General features: G+C 40.8%; 2 protein-coding genes across 5 annotated transcripts; one reads left to right on the top strand and one right to left on the bottom strand.

Annotated features, from left to right (window-relative positions):
* Positions 1-1,311: 1,311 nt before the first annotated feature.
* Positions 1,312-8,596, top strand: LOC115388359 (troponin T, cardiac muscle isoforms-like). Of its 4 annotated transcripts, none has more exons than XM_030091457.1 (14): positions 1,312-1,412; positions 1,602-1,646; positions 1,744-1,751; positions 2,028-2,045; positions 4,523-4,537; positions 4,659-4,680; positions 4,786-4,849; positions 4,943-5,059; positions 5,170-5,247; positions 5,717-5,818; positions 5,895-6,001; positions 6,086-6,176; positions 6,726-6,766; positions 8,182-8,596. In XM_030091457.1, the coding sequence occupies exons 2-14, from the start codon at positions 1,618-1,620 to the stop codon at positions 8,219-8,221; spliced, it is 732 nt and encodes a 243-aa protein (XP_029947317.1). In that variant the 5' UTR covers positions 1,312-1,412; positions 1,602-1,617; the 3' UTR covers positions 8,222-8,596. The 4 variants fall into 4 exon arrangements, with proteins under 4 accessions (XP_029947317.1, XP_029947319.1, XP_029947318.1 ...); XM_030091456.1 differs by having other exon boundaries at positions 1,321-1,412; positions 5,892-6,001; XM_030091459.1 differs by lacking the exon at positions 2,028-2,045 and having other exon boundaries at positions 1,318-1,412; positions 5,892-6,001.
* A 715-nt stretch (positions 8,597-9,311) lies between these two features.
* On the bottom strand, positions 9,312-23,320 carry pkp1b (plakophilin 1b). Its single transcript, XM_030092042.1, has 13 exons — positions 23,143-23,320; positions 21,364-21,446; positions 19,695-20,191; positions 18,681-18,822; positions 17,537-17,744; positions 16,133-16,295; positions 14,786-14,903; positions 13,902-14,078; positions 11,345-11,515; positions 11,096-11,249; positions 10,541-10,727; positions 10,286-10,370; positions 9,312-9,847 (listed from the first exon to the last, which is right to left on the bottom strand). The coding sequence occupies exons 1-13, from the start codon at positions 23,318-23,320 to the stop codon at positions 9,773-9,775; spliced, it is 2,238 nt and encodes a 745-aa protein (XP_029947902.1). The 3' UTR covers positions 9,312-9,772.
* Positions 23,321-23,726: the final 406 nt, after the last annotated feature.

The following is a 23,726-nucleotide window of genomic DNA, read 5'->3' as shown; positions in this document are numbered from 1 at the left end:
TCTTCTCCTCCTGGCTAAACGGCTAAACAGGAAAGGGAGCTGTTAATCAAAGCACTGCCATTCAGCTGCGTTTATTCTGAATTAACTTTCCAGACAACTTCACGTAACAGTTTTCAAGAGGAAAATGGAGCTGTATGGTACACAATGTGTCATGTATACTGTACAACATGAGTATTCAGTTATAGGAGTAGCAGTAGTGCACATCTACAGATGACTGTTTCCTACCTGTGCATGAACACAGCAGCATGATGCACATCATGGCAAATGACTTAGTTGCTCGTGGAGAACAATGCCTTTCAGGGAGAGTCCGAATGATAGTTTATGGTACCTCGCGATGTTTGTAAAACAATGAAAATACTACAGACGTCCCTTTAAAAAATTAAGTAATCTGAGAGAATCAAATGGCTCAATTTTGTAAAATGAACAGTTGAAATTAGTTGTAAAGCAAACATGTCGCTTTCTGTCTCTGCAGTACTCTTTAATGTCACACTTTGAACTTTTCCCACTGTCAACTCCAAGACTTGGAGCTCACTTTGAGACTTGATACTTGGCTGGACTCTTTTGATTGACCTGATGTCTGGATTTTCTCCAAGAAGCCTTCAAAACAGCATCCACCCCTCTGTAAACAGAGCCAGCTTTGGGGTGTTTGGGAAACTCCCATTCAAACAGCCCAACACATGCACAGAGATACAGTTTGGCGGCAACATCTGTTGAGTCATAATCCCGATGGCGGGGTCTGAGACAACACTACAACTAGCAGAGGGAGTATCAGAATGCTTGCCGTGGTCATAAAGGGAGTTGTTGATGACATGTTGTTGCATGTCAGGACTGAGGGCAGACCGGGGCGGAAGATCAAGCTGGTAAAGGGTGTGAGTTTTATTTCAGGCTCCTGTGTGGAAACTGGCTATGGGAATAAGACTCGGTGATCTGCCTGCATAATACATCCATTTTAGGGAATAAACAGTGTATAAATGAAAGAACGGAGAGTGATCCTCACAATAAGTTACTGTAAGAGAGGAAATTATTTTCTTGGAAATAAGAGGCGCTTTGACGGCGCCTTTGTGTTGGACTATGCCCACAGGAATAGGGTTACAGGGATTATGTCTAACCTGCCCCACGTCTGGCAGACCTGACATACTGAAACCTTTTTGAGAGCAATAATCCCGTGCTGTTCGGGCGAGGTTTTGAAAGGTAAAAATAGACAACGCAAGTCCACTGAGAATGCATGTTTTCCCATTCTAGTTAATGCTATCTGCCATCTGTTTGCAGGTATGTGCCCACCCATTGTAGATACGGGCAGTTTGCCGCCATGTGATCCACTACTGGGTTTAAAAGCTTATGGCCCACAGAGAAGGACACAGTATACAATTCCCCACTGAGCTCATCTGAAGAACACATCGCAGTACATCTGGGTAAGTCTGTGTGTCATACTTTGTGTTATTTTAAATTTAAATGTATATCCATTGAATTAATTAATAATCAGTGCTGTTATTTACCACCTTGAGCATATTTTGATACATGCATGATCAAACTGTTATTTTATGATAACAGCATGGTTTAGAAACAAACTCACAAGCTTCTCTCCTGTGTGATACTTACAGGTGCAACAGCGTAAACATGTCAGACACAGAGGAAGCAACAAACGAGTGAGTACATCCTTCATTTCTGTCAATAGAAGCCACTCCATGACCAATCAAATTCATTAAATCGTGATGGCACTTTTTCTTCTTCTTCTTCTTTCAGAGGACAGCGTAAGTCAGTTTTTTGTTCATTGGACCTAGAAATGCAGAGCAGATAAGTCTTTATAGATTGGAGCTGCGGTTTCAGGCAGCTGCATGTTGTAAACAAAGACATGAGATGCTGTACAGTTGGGGTTAATAAGCCTGTAAAAAATGCAAAATTCTGCATGAACATTGAAAATATGCTGCATGTGTGTACGTGAGGAATATCATCTGCATATTTAGTGTGGTTATGAAGTCCATAGCTATTGTTAACGTCTGCTTTTTACCTCTCTTTGCCATGTGAAGGAGAGGAAGATATTGTTGGTATGTACTTCAACAAACAATATCTTTGACAGCAATGCAAAAAGCAAAACTTTACACAACTTTCTAAATCCACCAACTACAAGAAACAACTTTGATGTTTTTTTCTGCTACTTTGTTACCTGCTTCGCACACTTGAGCCATGCATTTCTACATTCTTAGTGACTTAACACGCTGCATCTGTTAAGCTGCTGGCTTCACCGCACAGCTTACTGTATTTTTGGCACTGCAGAGGCAGCTGCTGTCCTTCAGCTTTTCTGCCAGTCTGACCTTTGTCCTCTCAGTCAGCCCTCGCCCTCTGGGACTGCAGATTGTTCACCTTTTATAATCATCCCAGAGGATCTGTCCTTTTATTTCAGATAGTGCAGTGTCACCGAGATAAAGGGGTTGTGCATCCTGCAGCTCCTGTAGCGCCTGTGTCACTTCATGTGGGCCACACTCAGGGTTACTGAGAAATATAGGTCAGTTTATGTTCTCAATAGAGGGCCTTTGGGAGGGAGGACAGCAAGGAGAGCACAATACCCACTTTCATTTTTTATGGCTGTTCGAGGCCCGGCTAAATGCAGGTTGGCTCACCTTGCTGGCAGGTGAAAGAGTTTGAGTTTCCCTCTTTGACCAGAGACTAAAGGTCTGGTGTCACTTTTCCTCTCACAGGGGCTCAGTGAGGATGAAACACAGCAGTAAACTACTTTAGAAATGGAAAAAAGCTCAAAATGATGATGAAAAAGCTTGAAGTTTCCTAAAGTCTTACAAACAATTGAATTGACCAAATGCATTTTTAGCAAAACCACGTTAAAAAAAACAGAAGTTTGGGATCTTCACAACCTCTCAAAAGACAAAACCGTCTTTACCAGTAAATGTTTCCACACAGATGATTGGCCGGATAAAACATTCTTTTGGGGTCATTTAAAGTCAGGAAAAACCCTATTGTATGACGCCTGTTTATAATGAAATCTGTTGGAATACACGAAACTGAGCTAAATCAAACATCACCTTCAACATTTCTCAAAATGAAATAATGCTAATCTAAACTGCTTTGTGTCACTCCCTCCAGTTGGAATGTATGCAAATATGATTTAAAGTGTGACCCACTACAAGCCGGAGCTGCCAATCAAGAATAAAATAGTGATTCAATAGAGGGCACGATTTATTGTAGTTCTCTTGTTTTTGTTTATTTATAGCAGATAAATATTCTTGACTCAAAGATTGACTTGAATCTGAAGACGTCAAAAATACTCTGAAATGTTGGGCTACATGCTTTATAAGAATGTCACATTGATTGCTTGCTAACTCTTCATGCTTGCTTTGCACAGAAGAGGAAGAGGAGGAGGTGGAGGAAGTGGAGGAAGTGGAGGAGGTGGAGGAGGTAGTAGAGGAGGAGGTGGAGGAGGAATTGATGGAGGAGGTAGAGGAGGAGGAGGAGGAGGAGGAGGAAGGTAGTATTGCTTATGCTAATATATTTGCATGCTAACTACAATATGTACTTACCTTTGGCCTAAAACTCCATGCAGGCTGATCGTGAACATAACTGCACATGTAAAGATACAAGTAATGACTATTTCATGAAAGCTGCTGCATTTTTGTGGTAAATAACTTGCTTTCGTAAATTATTTATGTTTTTAAAATTCAAACAGTATTTCAGCAGGACTGGAGAAATGTTAAAATCATCTTCCTACTGATAAACATATACTGTATATCAGAAATTCTGAATCTAAACTCATACAACCAAAAGGAATTTGAATGAAGGTTTCACAACACATCTGCATAGTGCGATATCTCGATAAAAATAGCATTTTTAGAGCACTGAAGTCTATTGTATCCTATAAACCTTTGGCAGTGTTGACTCTAAGTATGATGTTGTAGCGTTCTTGGCATGTAAAGACACTGTAAAGCTGTTATCTTTACTTGGAAATGACTTACGTACAATCAGCTTCCCCAGAGACTTGCTGGAGTTATCAGCTGCAGTGGCATGGTAGAAGCTTCAAAACTAAAGTATTTTTTTTTTCTTGCGGCCAAAAATGGACCAGATTATACTGATCTTAAAGCAGCCTCTTCGTCAGGTTTGACAGGATGTTTCAGTCGACACTCCTGCGTCTCTGATGGGAGATGGTCAGCCATGTTGTCTCCTTCTAGTGCTTCATGCCTGAGGTCATATTGACTCATTCCTTCCTTAAAACTTAAGAGGAAGAGAAGGTCACTGAATGTCAATCATAGAAGGAAAGCTAATGGATGGAGAGAAAGCTTCTGCAGGGAAGATGTTTTAATACAATGTTAGGTCAATTTTTTTTTTTTTTTTTTTTTTGAAAATACCCAGTCTGCAGGTCCAGGGTGAAGCACTGTGCTCTTTTGTAGTCACTTTCATCCATTAGAGCTTATTATTAAAGAGTCAGCTGTGCCATTGTGAGCTTTCTGCACCTTTTCTGCTTGACTCACTCTTGACTTTTCATTTTGACCCTCTCGTCTGTCGGCATGTGGTGCAGAGGAAAATGAAGGAGGTATGGACAGCTTACTCATCAAGCGCACAAGCTATGTGTTTGTCTAGAAAAATACTTTCTTAAGCAAACCGTGCCTACACATACTGAAATGTTTACATTTCTTCTTGTTGTGGATTCACAGAGGACGCCAAGCCAAAGCAAAAGTAAGAACAGTGTGAAAATATGTCAAAAAGTCAAACATCAATCAACATTAAAAGGAAAGAGAGACATCTGTGTGTGTGTGTCTGTGTTTTTGAAACCTTCCTCAGGCCAGGCTTCGTGCCTGGTTTGGCAGCTCCCAAGATCCCAGATGGAGAGAAAGTTGACTTTGATGTGAGTTCAACTCAGAACTGATCAAAGTGACGGCAAACTTTCAAATCTGACTTCACAGTTTCAGTGTGGTTCTTTTCCCCAAAAAAATGTCAGGACATTCATAGAAAACGGATGGAAAAGGACCTGAATGAGCTCCAGACGCTTATCGAAGCTCACTTTGACAAGCGGAAGAAGGAGGAAGAGGAGCTGCTCAGCCTCACAGATCGCATTGTATGATCACAGCTCTCTCTCCTGCTGCTTGTGTTTAAAGAGCTACTGTGAATCACATTCTGACTCATAAAGTGTTGAACCAAAAGTCTTTTCTTTCACTTCTCCACCAGGAGAAACGTAGGTCTGAGAGGTCGGAGCAGATGAAGATCAGAGCAGAGAGAGAGAGAGAGCGGCAAAACAAACTGGCCGTGAGTACAGACACAAATATTTCTGATGAAATGACAATCGATCAATCAATTAATCAATCCTCAGACAGCACTTTATATGTAAGTTGGAACAATTCAAGCAGCTTTACAGAAACTCTGATGACTCAGTGGCATTATATATACAACTACAGTAGAAAAAAAGGAATTTAAAAGGTGAATTTCGTGTAGTTATTAAAAATGAGAGAGAAAGAGGTAGATTAAAAAACCCCATAAGTAGTCTTCCAAACAAAGTAAAAGCCTTAAAATTGCAGTCAAAAGTAAAATTGACATTATAAATTGGATGAAAATGAATTAAAAAAAAAAAAGTTATTGTAAAATATGAGATAGAAATCAAAGTATTTGAGAATTTATAAAAGACCTGCTGAGCAACTATGTACACACTGTTCATTAGTGTAAAAAACTAAGCCATTATGTGTCTAATTACAACATGAAACTCTGGTTTCTCCACCAGGAAGAGAAAGCAAGAAAAGAGGAAGAAGAGGCCAAAAAGAAAGCCGATGAAGACGCACGGAAGAAGATGATCCTCTCCAACCTGAGTTTCACTGGATACAAGGTGCCGCTGTTGTTGATCATTAACCTGATGGAGGCATCAGTGTTGTTAATAATGCTCCAGTGCATGTGCTCAGCAGCCACAAAATGGGACGAAGAAACAAACGGAAAGAGAAAAGAAGAAGAAGATCCTCAGCGATCGGCGCAAGGAGCTGGACATTGATAACCTGAGGGAGGACAAACTCAGGTGAAAGCACACAGTGAACTCACAGAAAGATCAACATCACTTCAAACAAATAGTGAATCATTGTTTCTCTCTGTGCTGATTCAGGGAAAAAGCCAAGGAACTGTGGGAATGGATGCGCCAACTGGAGGCAGAGAAATTTGAACTGCAGTACAAGTACACGAAGCAGAAATATGAGGTGAAAAAATAGTGGGCCGGTGCCTGCGTCAAATGATAATGAGAAGCGACGAGACAGATTGTTGGATGCAGGCCAGAGTAAATACGACAGATTTATGAGAACAACTTTCAACCACAGTTTTTTCTGAGGTGCGATGTGGTGTGAAATGGAAGATCAAAACAGAGATCGATGAAGTTTCGTAAAAGATGCATTAAAACAAATAATGAGATTTAATTATGAACACCAGGGAGTGACACTGCCTAAACAAAACATTTATGGAAAAAACAGAAACAGCCAAACTAATAAAAGGATAAGCTACAATACCGTCAATTGATTTATGAATTATTCAAAAGAGTGACAAAAGGCACAAACTACAAAATTTAGCATGTTCTATCGTGAGGAACTTGTGATTCCTAGTTCCAAAGATTGCATTTGTTTTGTACGTTTAAGTTTGTGTGCAGTTTTTTTTTCTCTGAACCATATTGGGCTTAATCCTTTTATTTAATGAAACAAAAAAAAAAAAATCCCAGTTTAAAGGATGGATGTGAGTTTTGAACTTGTCTCTTCCAGGTGACCGTGCTGAGAAACCGGGTCAGCGATCATCAGAAAGTGTAAGTGTCTCCAGATAAGGTTACGTTTGTCAAAGGAGGGCAAAACTTTATCAATCATAAAATCATTCAAATTACATCAACGCATGTTTTGGACCATAGAACTCTGATTACCACGGGTAGAAACACAAAACCAAATCAAAGTAATTCAGGAAATCCAAACATCAACACTGAGAAGGCAGTGTTCAATGCCGAGTCTGTCTCATCGAGTTTCAGCCTCTTTTCATTTCAACTTTTCCTTTCCCTTTCCCACAATGCCGTTCTCTGTGTGCTTGAAGCCGCATCAGTGACAGAAATCTGTGCCAGCAGCAGAGCTAAAGTTTCCTCAGCACTCACAGCCAAACAGAACCCAGAAAACAAAAAGAGCGTGGAGACCGGAGGCGTTTCAACAAAGGTCAGGTCGGGGCGCCGCAGCAGTCTGGAAGCCCTGAGAGAGAGCTCGTGATCCCACCCACCATGTGATCAGGGCCATGTTCACGCAGCTGGCAATAAAACACCGAGTCGTCTCCACTGACATCCAAATCATGTGGATGGTTCTGCTTCTGCCTTTTGAAATCGAACTTTTAATATTGTCAAGACAATCAGTGCATGAAACTATTTTTTTCATACGTTCAATAATGAACCAAGATATTGATTTGTAGAATGAGGGTTCCGTCTTGAAATATGCAGAGAATGCCATTGTTCCCCCTAAAACTGATCAATCAGTGTCGTCACAGGTCAGGCACCTGTGTAGCAACAGTAGATAAAGATAGCAGGCAAGTAATTGGCAGCAAATCCTCTTCTGAAAGAACACGGCTATGAAAAGCTTTCAGTAGCTCTGGTATCTGGGGGCCACAGCAGCTTCCAGCGGAGGGGGCAGCTCCCAAACGGGGCGGGGACCACTGTGAGTGTCCTAAGTTGTTCTTTGTATATAAACAATGAAATGTGTAAATTTATGGGTTTTATTTACAAAATCCTCCCGAAAGTTCGTTTTCATTTCATAAAACCTTCAGAAGCAATCAAATGTGAAAGGCCAACTTTAGGGGTTACGATTGGACACTGCTGTGGATACGAGTGTAAAATAATATCAGGATGAGGGTGGTTTTGTTCTGAAAGGCAGGATCAACACCTAATGATCAAACGTCTGCACAATGAGCATGAACTGCTCCTAAAAAGAAGAAAAAAAATTGAGCTTTATCTCCACTGCAGATCTAATTTTACCCCCAAACTAATATGACTTTCAAATGCTGCTGAAGAGAGCATCGAATTTACATCTATGAAAAAAACAAGCCCAGACATTTCAAGAAGGAAACTTTAAGGAAACACACTCTCTCTCTCACACACACACAAACGCACACACACACACACACACACACACACACACACACACACAGCAGAGTGGGCTGATGTGACTAACCTGATCTTCACTTCATTCTCAGCTCAAAGGGAGGACGGAGGAAGCGCGGCCTCAGGAAGTAAAATCAGCTTTGGGGAAAAACTGTCAGCATCAGACATCCATAAAGTATTATAAAGTATTGAGTGTACCATTAATGCATAATGTTTTCTAAATACTTGAACATGCAAGGACAAAATTACTCTAGATATCATAAAATGCTCTTAAAATGTTACCTGTGAACAAGTGTGCATGTTAAGCTCCTCTGCAGAGAGGCAGCAGTAATTTAGCTGACTGATCATGAAGTTTCTTTGATCATGTGTAACTTTCAAAGTCAATATGTTTTACAGTTCAGCTTTCATTGCTGTCCTTTGTGTTACTCATTGAATGCTCAAAATATGGTTGCATTTGTTCTTGGGTGCAAGATTTTGTGACTGCATTGAATAAAACCTTTATTTTACAAGCAACAAAAAGTTTTTATTTGCCGCTTTCCTTCGTGGGATGTCAAAGATGACTTATGCTTTCTAATTAACGCCTTGACAATTATAAAAGCTGCACCTACTTTGTTAAGATCAGATTGTGTTTTTGCCAAAAGAGGTGAATTCAGATCAGTTTACTTTGGCTGAGCTCCCACCTTCATCCTGCGTTTTCTCATATCGACAATCCAGGCAGGTTCACGGTGTGCCCGTCTATAAATGACCACACGAGAGCACATAAATCTATCAGTGCAAAATGAAGCGATCAACCAAAAAGATCAGCCGTGCCAGAAGTCTGCTGGTCAATCTAAAATGTCCCCCATGAGCTCACCGTGCTGGATGGATTATGAGGTTTGAACTGAGAAGGACCAAAGTTCAAATCTGGTCAGCAATTATATGATGCTCCAAACTAAAGTAGCGACAGCTGCAGCTCCTGCTTGTTTTGGCTTTTGTTTCAGCGGGAGAATAAATCATGAGGGTGGAGAAAACAGGAATGGATGTGTCGCGAATCTGCCTGGAAACATTTTCACCGCGACAGTCCAAACTGAGACGGGGGATGTTCAGGGATGCGAATAAGGTAAAAAGAAAAAGAAAAATAGTGCCCAAAGATTGACTGGAGGCCATGAGAGGAGGATTGTACATTAACCACTTTCAGCACTCAAAGAATATATTGTAAGCTTTATTGCAACATTTTAGAACATGTACATTGATTTAAAAACATCAAATACAAAATATTTAAAAAAAGAAAAAAAAAAACATCACACCACCAACAAACCTCATGCAACCTCTTAAATTCCTGCATGCCGGTAAAATTTATCGGGTTCATTTTGCACAATGAAAATCAATTTTTTACAGACGCAACAACACAACAAGTTCAGAGCAGGATTTCACACTAGAAAAGCAACTAAAATGTAAAGTGTTACATTTCAACCTTCACCTTTGTTTTTACAAACAAATCATCTCATCACCTTACAGCATACTCAGGGCTACAGAAGACAATCAAATGCATAAGGTTGAAGTTTTAGATTTAGATTTATTCAGACAGAGAAAATCAATCCTGGCGCTCCGCCTCGGAGCCGGTGTACGTCTGGGTGGTTGTGCAGAGACCTTGCAGGCGATTACTTCAGTACAAAACTTCCAGAGATCCGTTAAGCGTTGGAATTAATCCACGACTTGAACCGACCTGTGCGCCGCCGTGGTGATGTCGTTCACAAACGAGGTTTTACTCATCCCTTGCTGCAGGACAAATGGTTCAAACGAAACAAAACAAAATAAATGAGTGTCCCACCTCTGTAATTATACTTCACTGAGCATGAGTGACACATCAAGGAGCTCACAGAGCCTCGTCGCCGCTGCCGTTCAACATGTGCGTGAAGGTGCTGCAGGCCCACAACGAGCCACGGTAATGTGCTGCTGTGCTTTGTGCAAACAAAGTCCTGCTTGTGTTTCCCTGAACCTGAGCTGCTGGATTCCTCAGTGGGTATCACTTTAATGTCGTATTCACTTTTACTGGGCATTTCCTGCGAGCGCTGCCTAATCCTTCAACTTTTATCTCTCCGTTTCTCACAAATACCTGAATGAGGCGTGGGCTCTTCAGCAGAACACAAAGCACTGACAGGACACACCCAACACACACGAACAGATCTTGGCACTCGGGGAGAAGTCTCAACTCACCTTTTTCAGGTGGTTCTGCAAATCTTTGTGCGACCAGAGATTGTGCAGTAACAGAGCTGCCGCTTTGCTCGATTTGGGTAAATATCTGAGAAGAAGAAAACGGGAATTAAACACATTAATATTAGACCAAACTGAACTGTGAATCGTGAGCATTCATCAAATCTTTAATAATCTAGTCTGTTTTTTTTCTTAGCACTCACACATGCACATAATCAAACCCAGGAGTAACACCTCCAGGGGCGTGAGCAGCCTTACCTGTCTTGACTGAGGCTGCTCAGTGATTGTATCAGGCCGTTGCTCAGCAGGTGTTTGCTGATGTCGGGTTTCTTCAGAAGCATGCAGCTGGCAGTGTGACAGGCCATGGCCAGGGTGTCGTCAGACTCATTCCCCTCTGAGGTGCCTTTGCTGAGGAGGCTCAGCAGCTCGGGGAGGGCTTTACGAGCTTGAACAAGGAAGGAAATAAAAACGATGGTTTTACACGAGCAAACATTTGTAAACCTGTAAATAATTCATCATTACAGTAGGAGCAGAAATCACCAGGTAAATCCACAAGTCATGTATTTAGATGGATGTCTTCACTGTTTTTGAAGACATCCTTCATTAGTTTTAGGATTCTGATTATTAGATGACTTTCTTCACATATTTGCAATACATATAAAATGTATTGTAGTTCAGCTCAGAGAACTCAGGATTGCAACAAGAGCTGAACATTCGACCCCGAATACAGCCACACGTTCTGAAACCAATTTTCACATGACAGTATTTTTCATTTTTCATTTCATGCAAATTTCTGTTAAACCTGCTTCTTACCAATGCCGTTGTGCAGGTTGGGGTTTTTAGTGAGGTTCCCCACCAAATTAACTATATTCTTCTGCAAGTTGACTTTTTTAGACTGTATAAGGGGGGTAATCATCTGCAGGCCGCTCAGTTTCTGCACAATAGTCTGGCCCATCACATTGGAGACCTGTGGATACGAAAAAAACAAATCTAATTGACTCCAAAAATATAACGCTAACAGTGTGAAGATGGCCCAGCATGTGTTTCCCGGTCGTTTCTTACGATGCCGTCTCGTGCGGTGAGATTCTGCAGCGCTCCACAGCAGGCTTCCTGGGTCTCTTCTCGCTGGCTGGTGCTGAGCAGAGACAGGTAATTCTGCAGCGTTTTGGAATGTATCAGCCAGCCTGCTCCACTGGGCTGCGACTCCTCAATGACTGGGAAGTCGAAGCTCGGCTGAATGAGAAAGAAGAGGCCAGCCTTAACACGTCTCGCTGCATCTGCTCATCGGCACATTTCAGGAGGCGTCTGCACAGCCCACACTGTTTAATATTCAAAGGTTCAATATTCTCTTTACATTCTTCTCACATTAGAAATTCTATACTTTTAATTTTCAGAGTGTTTCCTTGTTAAACTTTTCAATAATAATATTTCTTAACATGACGTCCAGATAAAGTATCACACAATGTGTGTGGTTGTCCAGAATGAAACAATCAGCCTGTTCTGTCTTCCTCATGCCTCATTTTCTAACTTGTCTTTTAATGTGGGATTGTCAGAGTCAACCAAAAAATTCTGGGGTGAATGGATTTTAACATGAATTGAACTTTATTTTAAATTCTAATCATGCACAGTCAGGAGTATGGTTTAAACAAGTTGATCTTATTCATATTATTTTTACATGGTTCTATTTTGGGCATATTATCAAACAAACCAATTTAATATTCATCTGCATTTCTCTTGACTTTACTCCCTGTCACAGTTTTGTTTTCATCTTCTTTTTTTCCTATTGTTAGTGTTTTAACTGATGCTGGAATAATGAAAATGAATTAAACTTTACTAAGTTACAATCATAAGGGTAGATTTGTCAAGCTGTAATGAAAGTGACAGCTGTCTTCAAGTACTGAGGACAAAGTCTATTCCAAAAACTGTGTACAGCTGGAAAGAAATAATACTACTGTGTGAGTCCGATCCTCAGTTAAAGACAAAACAGACGTAGCAGCTACTGCATGTGACAAAGCTGCAACAAACCTGCAGCACAAGACAACCCTCGCTGAATACACGTGAGATGCAAAACAACCGGCTAGATAAACATAGAAATGTGTGCCAAAGCACTAATAATACTTTTGACCACACCCATGGATGTGTATGTGAGTGAATTTGCCACAAGAGTGTCAGGTGGGAAAAATTCAGCAGCACTCTGAATTCGGGCTGCAGCTATCGATTATTTTAGTAATCGATTAATCTATCGATTCATTTGGTCGATTAATCGATATATATATATATATATGTGTGTGTGTGTGTGTGTGTGTGTGTGTGTGTGTGTGTGTGTGTGTGTGTGTGTGTGTTTTGCATTTATTTTATTTTATTTTGGCAAGCATAAAACTCACCACGGACAAAAAAATTAAACTAAATTAAACTACTGTTAATGCTTGCAGTAACATTTTTTAAACTGCACAGGATCACTCATTGCGAGGATGAACATTGCACTTTAAATTCACAAATTATTTAAATAAAAGATAAATAAAATACCTGATAGAGGGCTAAGGCCTTACCTTCATTATAAAAAAAAATGCACATGAAAGCTGATTATTAAAGAACACTTCAAGTACGGCAGGCAATATTCAGTATTATCAAACAATTCCTATTGATATTAATTTGCCATCTGTCTTGTGCAAAAAAAACACAAAAACAAAAAAAAAAGAATACTCAGGCTGAGTCCAAAACAGCACATTCACCTTTTTAAACTGACAGCTACCCTAAAATTTTAAAGTGCATTCAAAGGAGTGCAAAACAACAATTTCAGAATACAGTCACATTTTTTTTTAAGCATCGACGTGGTGCTGTTGTTGGCAGTGCAAACTTTGCACCGAGCTCTTCCTTTTTTTTTCGTTTAAAGTTGTCCCAAACTTTTGACATTTTCTGGCATTTTCTTTGATGTCCTTCCTCCTTTTCGCCAGCATTTTCTTCATTCTACTCTTCAACACCCCGACGTGCCGCGAAAACGCGTCTCGTCGCTGGTGGAACGGGCGTTCCCATTTGTTTACAATTGTATTTTGACGCAAAATCGCGGAAAGCATTTGGCGGTGTGAACGCAGCTTTCTCCATTTCTCGCGTGGTTTCACCGCGCTGTGCGCCACCTGCTTGCTCTGACATGTCCGTGCGGCTTACACTCTTGTGCGGAAACATGCTGCGCTTTATTTCCGGGCGCTACACGCCAGCGGTTTCAACATAGTTTCACTGTACACAATTAATAAACGAATCCTCGAAACAACAGAATTTAATTCGAAGCTTTTTTATAATCGAATTATTCGATTTATTCGATGAATCGTTTCAGCCCTTCTCTGAATTTGGTTTGGGCTTGTGGCTCTTGGCAAAATCAAGATGGATTGCAGAGCATCAGCTCAAAGAAAAACCGGATCCAGTGTCACTCCACAACCCCAAGTTGCTGAAATGCTGCCGCTGAAGTAATTAAAACTAATGTTTGGCAGTATTTAACAAACGTGTCTCAGGGACCATAACGGGTTTTGTCTAGACGAAAACTGGCATGTGCTCGGATGAGTTGTCACAGTTAATCCTGCGACTTCACGTCTGCGTTCATTTGTCTTCGGCGACCTGGGCTCACCTCGTGCTCTGTGGGTTTGTTCTGTGGGCTGAAGCAGCCGACCGGGCTGGTGCTGCTCTGGCTGCTGCTCCTGCTGGCGATGTTGGACAAAGCCGTGATCCTGCTGAAGAGAGCCGGAGCCTCCGCCTCCAGCTGGAAGGTCAGGTTGTGCAGGATGCACACGCAGTTTTCCACCGACTGTTTGGAGAGTCAGAGAAAGACACACGAGATCTGCAAAGTGAGATGCCAAATTTATGCAAAAACGAAAACCGTAAAAAATCAGAACTGAACAGATTTAAACAAAACAATATATGCTAGAGAGAAATAGAACAGAATTTATTGGGATAAAGTTAGAACTAAAAAAATATTGAATAAATACAGCAGAAAGAAAAGTATTGAATAGATTTAGAAATAGCAGTATCAAAATACAATGAAATAGTACAAAGTAATAGTAACTAGAGAAGAACAGAATACAATAGACAAAGAGGCACGGATCGAACTGTTATAGTGGAACAGAAGAAAACAGGAAAAACAAAATGGAACAGAACAATATAGGAAAAAAGAACAAAATAAGAACAAAATATAATCCACTTATCCACATCACAAAGTCATTCATTCACAGTTAAGTAAAAAGTTTAAATGTAAAACTTGAAAGCGTCTCTTGTGCAATTGTTCAAAACTGAGTGTAATTTTCTCATATTATGCATAAAAAAATCTCATCAATAAATCAATGCATTAACACTATTGGACATACTGCATGTCTGCATACATGTCCAAACACAAAAATGTGAGTTAGTTTGTCTCAAATATCAGTCAAAAATCCGAGCTTCTTGTCAAACCGAGCCATTATCAGCAGTGAACAGAGAGCAGAAGAATCACCGAGCGGTACGGAACACCATGTTTACCTCGTCGTCTGGTTTTCCTGAAGCGACGCAGTCGTCGACGTACGTAGCCAAAGAGTCAATCAGGCCTCGACACTTCCTCATGGACTGTCTGCTGCTCTGCTTCGCACTGCTGAGGTTTCTGCAGGAATTTAAAAACTCTCTCAATGTTTGGACACTTTCATAATAACAATAGACACGTAAGAGTGAGAAATACTACCTGCAGTGCATGAACACCTACTAGTCTTACTTTTCACTCTCACAGGACGTAATGGTGTGTTCGTTCTGCTATATAAAGGCCTTGCAGCAAGGGTTTAAAGAAGAAATCTCACGCTCGTCTCAGATGAACCACACCTCATGTTAAAACTAAATCAATCTTATTCAAACACAAAGCAAAAGAAACACACCTGCCAAGCTTTCACTGAGTGATCAGGAAATGAGTTTAACATGTTATGTTACTCCTGTTTCCTGATGAGGAAGATAACTCTTATCATGCTCCGTCATCTACGGTGACAGATTGTTAAAACAGTCATGATCATACTGCAAGCGTGTGTGTGTGTGTGTGTGTGTGTGTGTGTGTGTGTGTGTGTGTGTGTGTAAGTTTTTTCATGGGCATATTATTACTATGACAACAGTAGTAATTATATAAATAGTACAAAATACTTATGGACATAAACCAGGGAGTCAGAAAACATGTTTGTAGGAAAACTGTTTGACTCTGAACTGTGTCAGTTGTACGTTATAAGAAGTACATCAAGCCAGAAAATACATATACTTTATTACTATTGTGCAGGCCTTATTTTTCATATATTTTTAAGGATTATCTTACATGTGTCACAACATTTACAACTGCAAATGTATGATGTTCTATATGTATTTCTACACAATTAATGAAATCATATCAGTCATGATAGATTAAGGTGGTAGGATATAAAAATAATGCATAGTATTTTTAAAAAGTAATCTGTTGTATAAAAGTGTGATTTCTTTATTATATTGAATTGTTGTTTATTTCCTTTTTGACGGCTTATTTTTTTTTTTTTTTTTTTATGTATATCAAAGCAAATATATTCAGTTTTATGTGTCTAACAATTAGAACCATTGACTGACTGGTCGATTGCCTATATTTGCACATATGCACATGTATAGCACCTGCAGTTTTACAACACATCATTGATTTTATATGGGTCCAGACCATATTCCGAAGCTTCCACATGCCAGACACCAAACAAGGGAATGATTAACCTTTTAAATACTGGTTGCCACACGCATTCACATTCCTTACTGAAAAAATTTTAATAAATCCAAAATTATTAACAAGGTGACCTTTTATGAATTGCAAAAAAAAAAAGAAACATTTTTGTTGCTTGCCTCAGACATCCAGTGGCGTTGAAGAAGACGTCGGGGTCTTGGATGCTGGTCCTGTTGGGGCCTGTTGTGTAAGGCAGCACCACATGATCCACCAAGACAGGAAGAGCACTTTTCAACAAGTCCGGCTTCAAGTTTTCTGAAGAGGACAAATTCCACAGGAGACCTGGAAGGAACGGGAAAACGTGGGAAATGACGTGAAATTAACTGTTTGTTTTTTTCACAATCTATGATAAAGTACAAAAAAAATCAAGTTGATTTTATACGTTTTGGTTTGTGTACAATTAACGTCTCTTTTGGACATTTAAACTTCAAAAGAATCATGTTAGATGATTTATTGATCCTTTCATGATAATTATTTCACAGCATTGAACTACCCAGACTAGTAGCAGCAGGCTGCAACACTTTAAACACCCTGAATGGAAACCTGTGAGCAGTAGGATGTGAACCTGCAAACCTCTAAATACAAAACCATGTCTGTAAATTCTAGGCCACCGCTGCTCCGGTAGGCCTCTTAGTAGTACAGTAATGATATTCTCAAGCAGGTGAACTTCTTAAAAAACAACGTATTAGCAGATTTTGGCATCAGCTCCATAGCCCATCAGCACTTCAGCATGCAAGAACAGATCTGATACCAAACACGATTATGTAATTCCAGAGTTACAATGAGAGAATCAAAGCAGCTGAGGGTTAAATGTATCCACACTGAAGCTGCAGAAGCTGAACATTTAATTCAACTCAGTTAAATTCTGCTTTATTTATATAGCGCCAAGTACAATACAGTCATTATCTATTTACTTTTACAAAGAAAACCCCAACAGCTCCATATGAGCAAGCATAAATGACTGCATGAAGGAGACACTTCCTTCTAAAAGGAAGAAACCTTCGCAGAACCAGGCTCAGAGATGGAGACTTTCTGTTATTCCTAATTTCAAAGTGATCAAGTTACAAGCCTTCCTGTTTCCATTTCTAAAATAAGTCATTCCAAAATGAAGTTTTTAAATGTAATTCATGATGTTTCATAAAAAAAAGTGCAGCGTGGTTATCACCAGTTTTTTTTTATTTAGGAAAAAAAAATTCTGATGCAAAACTATGACACAGGCTGGATCATGACATACTGTATGGCATTATCGATGACTAAACTGATGCATTCTTGCTTATAAGTGTTTTAAGATTAATTGCAAAAACTATAGTGTGTGTGTGTTTGTATGTGTGAGTGTGCTTACATCTATATACTGTACTTAGGAGCAATTCATTACGACTACCACCCAAAAAAGGTCAAAGGTAAAGTGTTTAAAAAAAAAGGGAAATCAAGTAACAGAGAAATGAAGACTTCCACTAAAGTCTACATTTACACTTGTATCAGTACTTGAGTAAAAACTCAACTGGTGAGTTTGTAGGTCGTACCTGTCAGCTGTTTCTGCGTGTCCACAGAGTTAGTCTCTTTGAGCGCAGCCACGGCCTCTGCGATGCCTCCGTAGCGCTGGATCTCCTCCTTGTTCTTGTCGTTCTTAAAGGACAGGTTGCGCAGGGCTGCGGCGGCCGTGTGGCTGACCTGCGAGCTGGGGCTGCGCAGCAGATTCACCAGAGGACGGACGCCGTTCAGCTTCCAGACCTGCAGAACAGAAAGGCCTCGGGGTTAAGTGCATGTCGAGAATGCAGTAATTAGCAGCCGTTTATGCTGTGAAACCTATATTTTACATTACAGATTACATGTTTAACAAGGTCTCTGCTGCAGAAATGGCAGGTTGCAAAACACATTAGTAACAAAACTGATGACACTCTGGTGTAGGCACAGCTGCTGGGGGGTGCAAAACCAAGAAAAGAAGACGACTGAATGCAAGTTAAAGTTATATTCATAAATATACTGATAGAGAATTTTTTTTAACAATCACATTTTTTTCAGTAATATTTTTCCAGGGTGCGCTGGGTTTGTCATTCCAGCGCTGGAATCAAATGACCGTCCCAAACACAGGAGATGCAGAGGGACTCTCATGTTTCACCGACAGACGCCGTTTACTGCTGACTGTCTTCACACTCCCTCTGAGCTGCATCACACCGCCAGTGAAAACATTTCCAGATCCTGCTGACTGGCATTCGATGTTTCTCATGAACCCAACATGCCGTGTATTTACTTAACTATACTGTTAACAGATTCATCAGTGGGTCTCTATATCGCAGCGACTCACTGGTTAAACACAAAGTACGTGAAACACACCCACACTAAAGTCTTAACTGAAGGAAAAACACCATGGAAACAAATCCTCCTGAAGCAGTACAGCTATATTGTGGTATTACTTTAGTATATTCAGGAAGCAGTGCTTGTTTTTTTTAAAGCAGTTTATATGTATAGCAGTGGTTCCCAACCGGTGATTCCAGGCCCACTTGCGGGTGCCTGTGGCTTTGCCTGATCTCAGGCTGGTGAACTTTGATTTGCTCATCAAGAAAAACACAATACTCCAACACTATAATCTCACAATACACAGACTCCAGAGAGCATGCGCAGTCCAACTTCTCGGTAAAATAATTAGACCACAACAAGCTGAAGCACCTCGAGTTTGGCTGCGTCGTTGATGAAGGTGTTGTGCTGAATGTAGGAAGCTCCGCAGTGCTGATAAGTCTGGTCCTCGTTGGACAGATACTCCACGGCCTCCTTCATGGTGATGTCGGCCACCATGGTGCCTCCGTTTACCCTGTCACAGGACAGATAAGGAGAAATCTACTTTGATGTGTTGTTTTGGATACAGTGTGAGGATTTCGCCCTACTGTGTTTAAATGTGCAGTGTGTAGTAAAAGCTTTCTCTCCTGCAGGTGTTTAAGGCAGTGGAGCCGAAAGTCCTGATGCTTTGTCATTTTACTATCTTTTAACGAAAAAAGTGTCAAACATACAACACAGGCAGATTTCTGAAGAGTCATGCCAGTAAAAAGATGATCTAACAATCTATAAATAAAGCCTTTGTTCTTAGTTACAAAATGTACAAACACTTCTAAAAATGTCAACATTTCATTAATATTTTAACACAATATCTAAATATGATCTAGCACTGTGTACCTTCATATTTACACGATGACAGGAAGTGCAGGCATCTGCTGTTGAGTTTTGACTCTCAATGCTGTGTTATGTAAGCTGTTCTTACTGAAAGACCAGGACTCCATGAGGACAAACCAGGAGGCAGCTTTTTTTTTTCTTTGTTTTTTTTTTTTTTGAGCTGCAGCTGATGTATCGGTTATTTCCATCCTTTGAAGTGCCAGTTGCCTGCAGGTCAAATGCTCTAACCCAACCAGTCGAAGCAGATACTGCCACCTCTGAGTGTGAACGAGGTTCCTTCCTACTACTGTAATCTGGGCCCATCCAGAGAATTTCAACCACAACGCTGAGCGCCAGAAAATGATTGCGTAATAAATATAGTATTACATCTTATTAGTAACGCACATGTCGAAACGAGCTTAGTTTAACAGGCTTCGATTTATGTCTTTTTAAACGTACAGCGTTAAATCATTATATGTGAAAGGAGAACAATGACACAGGCGTTTCAATGTAAACGTGACAGAAGTTGATTCTCACCCAGAGTCCTCTTTGGTCTTGGACATGGTTTCGGTGGCGGGGGGCTTTGAGGCAACTTTGGACACATCTGCTTGACTGACAAGGAACTGGCTCTGTGCTTTGTTCAGATTTGCAGCGCTGCCAACATAGGCAGGTGGAGGCGGCGGCAGCGGGTGAGACGGAGACAGAGGCTGGGACGGAGACAGAGGCAGCGGCTGGGACGGAGACCGAGGCTGAAGCTGAGGCTGAGGCCTGCTGCTGGAAACAAACTGACTGGCGGTCCTCTGCGTCTTGTAGGTGCTTTTACTGGGGAGCGTCCTCTGCGTGGACACGGAGCGTTTTGGCATGGAGTGCTGCCAGGCCATCTCCGGCTCACTGCGGCTGGTGTTGGTGGTGTGGTTGACCATCATGGAGCTGATGAGGGGGTAACTCCTCTCATAGAGGAAGGCGCTCTTGTTCATGGTGGAGCCTTTGGAGTTGCTGAGTATTTGACGGCCGATGGTTTTGTCTGGACTGAGCTGCAGAGTCAAAGAGTGCACATGTTTGTGAGAATAACACTGAAGCTGGCCGCTCAGATTGAGAACGATCACATCAGTTCGTCACCCTTCAGAGCAGCTTCGATGAACGAGGCTGTCGATCAGATTTTTGATAGAGGAGACAGAAAGACTGAAAAGATCTGAAAACAGGTTTTGGAGACTAAAGCAGGATTAAAATCACCCGAGGACAAAAAACTCTGAAAGGTCGTTTCATAACTGTGTGTTTGAAGAACTGAACAGAGTAATTTATATGCAGGTTTTTTCACTGCTGTACCTTCACAGATACTGAAAATATTGGTTAAAATAACTCCAACAATGACCATAGGAAGGAAATTAGAAATCTGGAAAACGAAGTTGAAGAAATGTCTGATCCCACAGAAGACAATGCAATTTTCTTCATTATATGTCATAGTTTGTGCATTTAATTACTTTAGAGCAGGGATACTCAACTCCGGTTCTCGACGTCCTGATTTAAACGCCTCCCTGCTTCAGCGTATCTCAATCTAACGTTGATGTTTTCACCAAGCTTGTGAAAACGTCCGATAATGCAACCGATTGTGCTGCAGCTGGGAGAGACCTGAAACATGCTGGACGTCGGCCCTCGAGGGCCGGAACCAAGCAGCCCTGCTTTAAAGTCATCTTATTTTAATCATTTAATATGAACACTTCTAAACTTTTAGGGGAGTTTTAAGCAGAAAGTAGAATTTGCCACACAAATAACTTTAAGACGTATTCTCTTCTTATGAGAGTGAAGGTGAATTTGTGCAGAGTCTGAGTCGTTCATGCATTAACAGGAAACCCGAGCTGGGTTTAGATGCTCAGGAGACGGCTTAGTTTAACCTGACTGCTGATGTGTGGTTGGAGTTATAATCCAGTTAGCAAGGGTTTGATTTGACTAAAAAAAAAAAAAAAGAGTGATCTGTAGATATTTATTCTTTACGTCTTTTCAATAACAGTGATATTGGAGTTAATGCATTTATTTATATTTTGGTGAGTCTCAAATAGGCTAACTTCCAGGACATAAACTCTGCAAATATCAAAAGTCACAGCACTTTCTTCTGGATAATACATCATTGATTAAAGCAAGAGTAAAGTCTTCCTCCTCTCTGCTAAAGGTATGACAAAGAAAATTATTCAGGCAAAAAAGAACTCACAGGTTTGGAGGAGCCATTCGCAAAGAAGACGCTTCCATTGGATGACCTGAAAGACTCTGCGAACACGGAGTCGTATGAAGGGCCTGAGGAGAAACGTTGAGGCTTATCAGCTGTTGTCATCTATACGACACATGCATGGTTTACAACCACTAATTTACTGCGTGTCGAAGGAAAGAAAGTTTTGTTAATCTTCCTGTCGTTACGTCTGACCTACTGAATGTGAAGATTTTAGTAAACACACGGAGAGAGCAGGTAAACTTTGAAAAGCGAAAGAGAACGAATGAATCAGAGATTCGAAGTGACAACATGAATGTCTTAAAGTTTGTATGAATTAATCCTCATTTTTACTCTTTAAAAGCCAAAGAAAAACAATGATTTTTATGTAATTTGAACAGTTAATCAGTTATACTGTAGGTAAGAGAAAATCTTGTTTCTTTATTGAAACTGACCTCCGGACACAGAAAACATTACAATAAAAATATCTAAAGCTGCCATCAGAATTTTAAAGGTTTCATCATTAACATTTAATACAGTCTTTAACACTTTTCCACGTCACCCAAACATTAAAACATTAAGACATCGCTGATGCAGGGCCGTATCCACAGGTTCTGAGAAACACCGAGGTCTAGAAGGTCTCCCAGAGACGACCGCTCCGTGACTATCAGCACAAAAACGGTTCAAACAGACGATATCTGGCTTTTTATAATTTCACCTCTTTGACTCAGTGCAGGAAACTTTCAGTCCTTCATGTTGAAGCTTAATTCACACACTAAGACGGGCAAACAACTCAAACCTCAAAAGCTAAAGTAACAAATCGTTACTTTAATGGTATTTTTAACTCCTATGAAATTAACCTCAGTAGCATCAAAAATAATCATAAAATAACTTTTTACATGTTTGTATTTAATGATTCTGTGTCTTTATAATTCGCGCTGCCTTCCTTCACTTTACCTCAGCGTGTATGACGCACTTAGGACTCCTGACTTAGTCACTTCACATCTCTGCTTGAATCTGTACATACAGTGGAGATTTACTTCCATTTACAGTTCATGCTGTCTGTTTCTCTGGTTTTGTTCCTCTGATGCGTTAACTGTCTGTTTACTGATGATGTCTCTTCTCCACAGGTTATTTCATTAGTCAGACCAAGTATTTTTTTCTTCTTCTTCTTTTATTCTTCTTCCCAGGGTTTCCCTGCAGTGCTGTAAACATGTAGCTGCACATCTCTGGCTGCAAAATGATTAACACCAATACATCTCTCTCCTGTTTCATGAGCTTCCTCTTGCCTCTGTAATACTAAAGTTTAATTTAACATTCAATTAGATAGAGAACACATATCAGAATGATTTTCATGCTTATCTCACATTCTGTTGAACTGTTTAAAAGCTTTAGACTGCTGAAAAAATTTGCATCCTCTCTATAATGAGGGTCAAACTGTGACTGCACACTTTCACCACCATTGAGAGCTGTGAAAGATGATTTAATGACTTGCATATTCCTAAAGTTGGTCAACTTAGACTCGTTTCTTTATTTACATCTTGAAAGAATCTCAGTAACAATCATTCAGAGCCATGTTTAGTTCACGTGGACTTAAAATGACCATCACAAAATAAAACTAGTAAATTATTCATTTGGGGGGATGAATTGGCAGCGTTGACAAGGGCCGCATGACACCCGCGAGCTGCCAGTTGACCAACAGGTAAATAGTCGCAAACGAGTCAAACCAAACATTAGAACCTAACAGGAGCCCTGCAGTGCGCTGGCGGGCCGCTCTGCTCTTACTTGTGGGAGACAGGGAGGTCGTCGTGCTGGATTTGGACTTCGTCCTGCGGACAGACTGCACCTGATCCAGCACGCGCTGCGGGCCGGAGCGCTGGCGGGACTCGGAGGGCAGCGCCAGGGACGTGTCGTCCACGTTCCCGATGGAAATCACCGACTTCATGTGATGTTGGTTCGTCATTTTTTTTTTTTTTTGTTTGTTTGTTTTTTTTTTGGGGGGGAGGAAAGAAAAAATTAAAATAAAAAAAAAACCAAAGCAGTAATCCAAACAGGGAAGTCCGTGAGCCGCGGAGCGTCTGTCGGAGGGTTATGAACCATAAAAGCGCACCTTGCCCTGCCCCGCCTCGCGCTCTGACCGCGCCCAGCCGTCACAACACACCTGCACGACCTGGCTGACTGACTGACTGACGGAGCAGCACTCTCACTTTCACCGATCTCTCTGTAGGGACAAATGTGAGAACAACTACACGAAATGAGCATCTGATGAAGGGCTGAAACCAAAGCTCTCACTGCGGATGACCTACAGTACAGGAGCTGATGGCAGCAATGAACCATTCAATGTACATAAAAGGATACGATTGATTATA

The sequence above is a fragment of the Salarias fasciatus genome, chromosome 5, assembly GCF_902148845.1.
Source record: "Salarias fasciatus chromosome 5, fSalaFa1.1, whole genome shotgun sequence".
Classification (NCBI taxonomy): domain Eukaryota; kingdom Metazoa; phylum Chordata; class Actinopteri; order Blenniiformes; family Blenniidae; genus Salarias; species Salarias fasciatus.
Note: the sequence above shows the minus strand (reverse complement) of the source record. Positions and strands in the feature narration are given on the sequence as shown.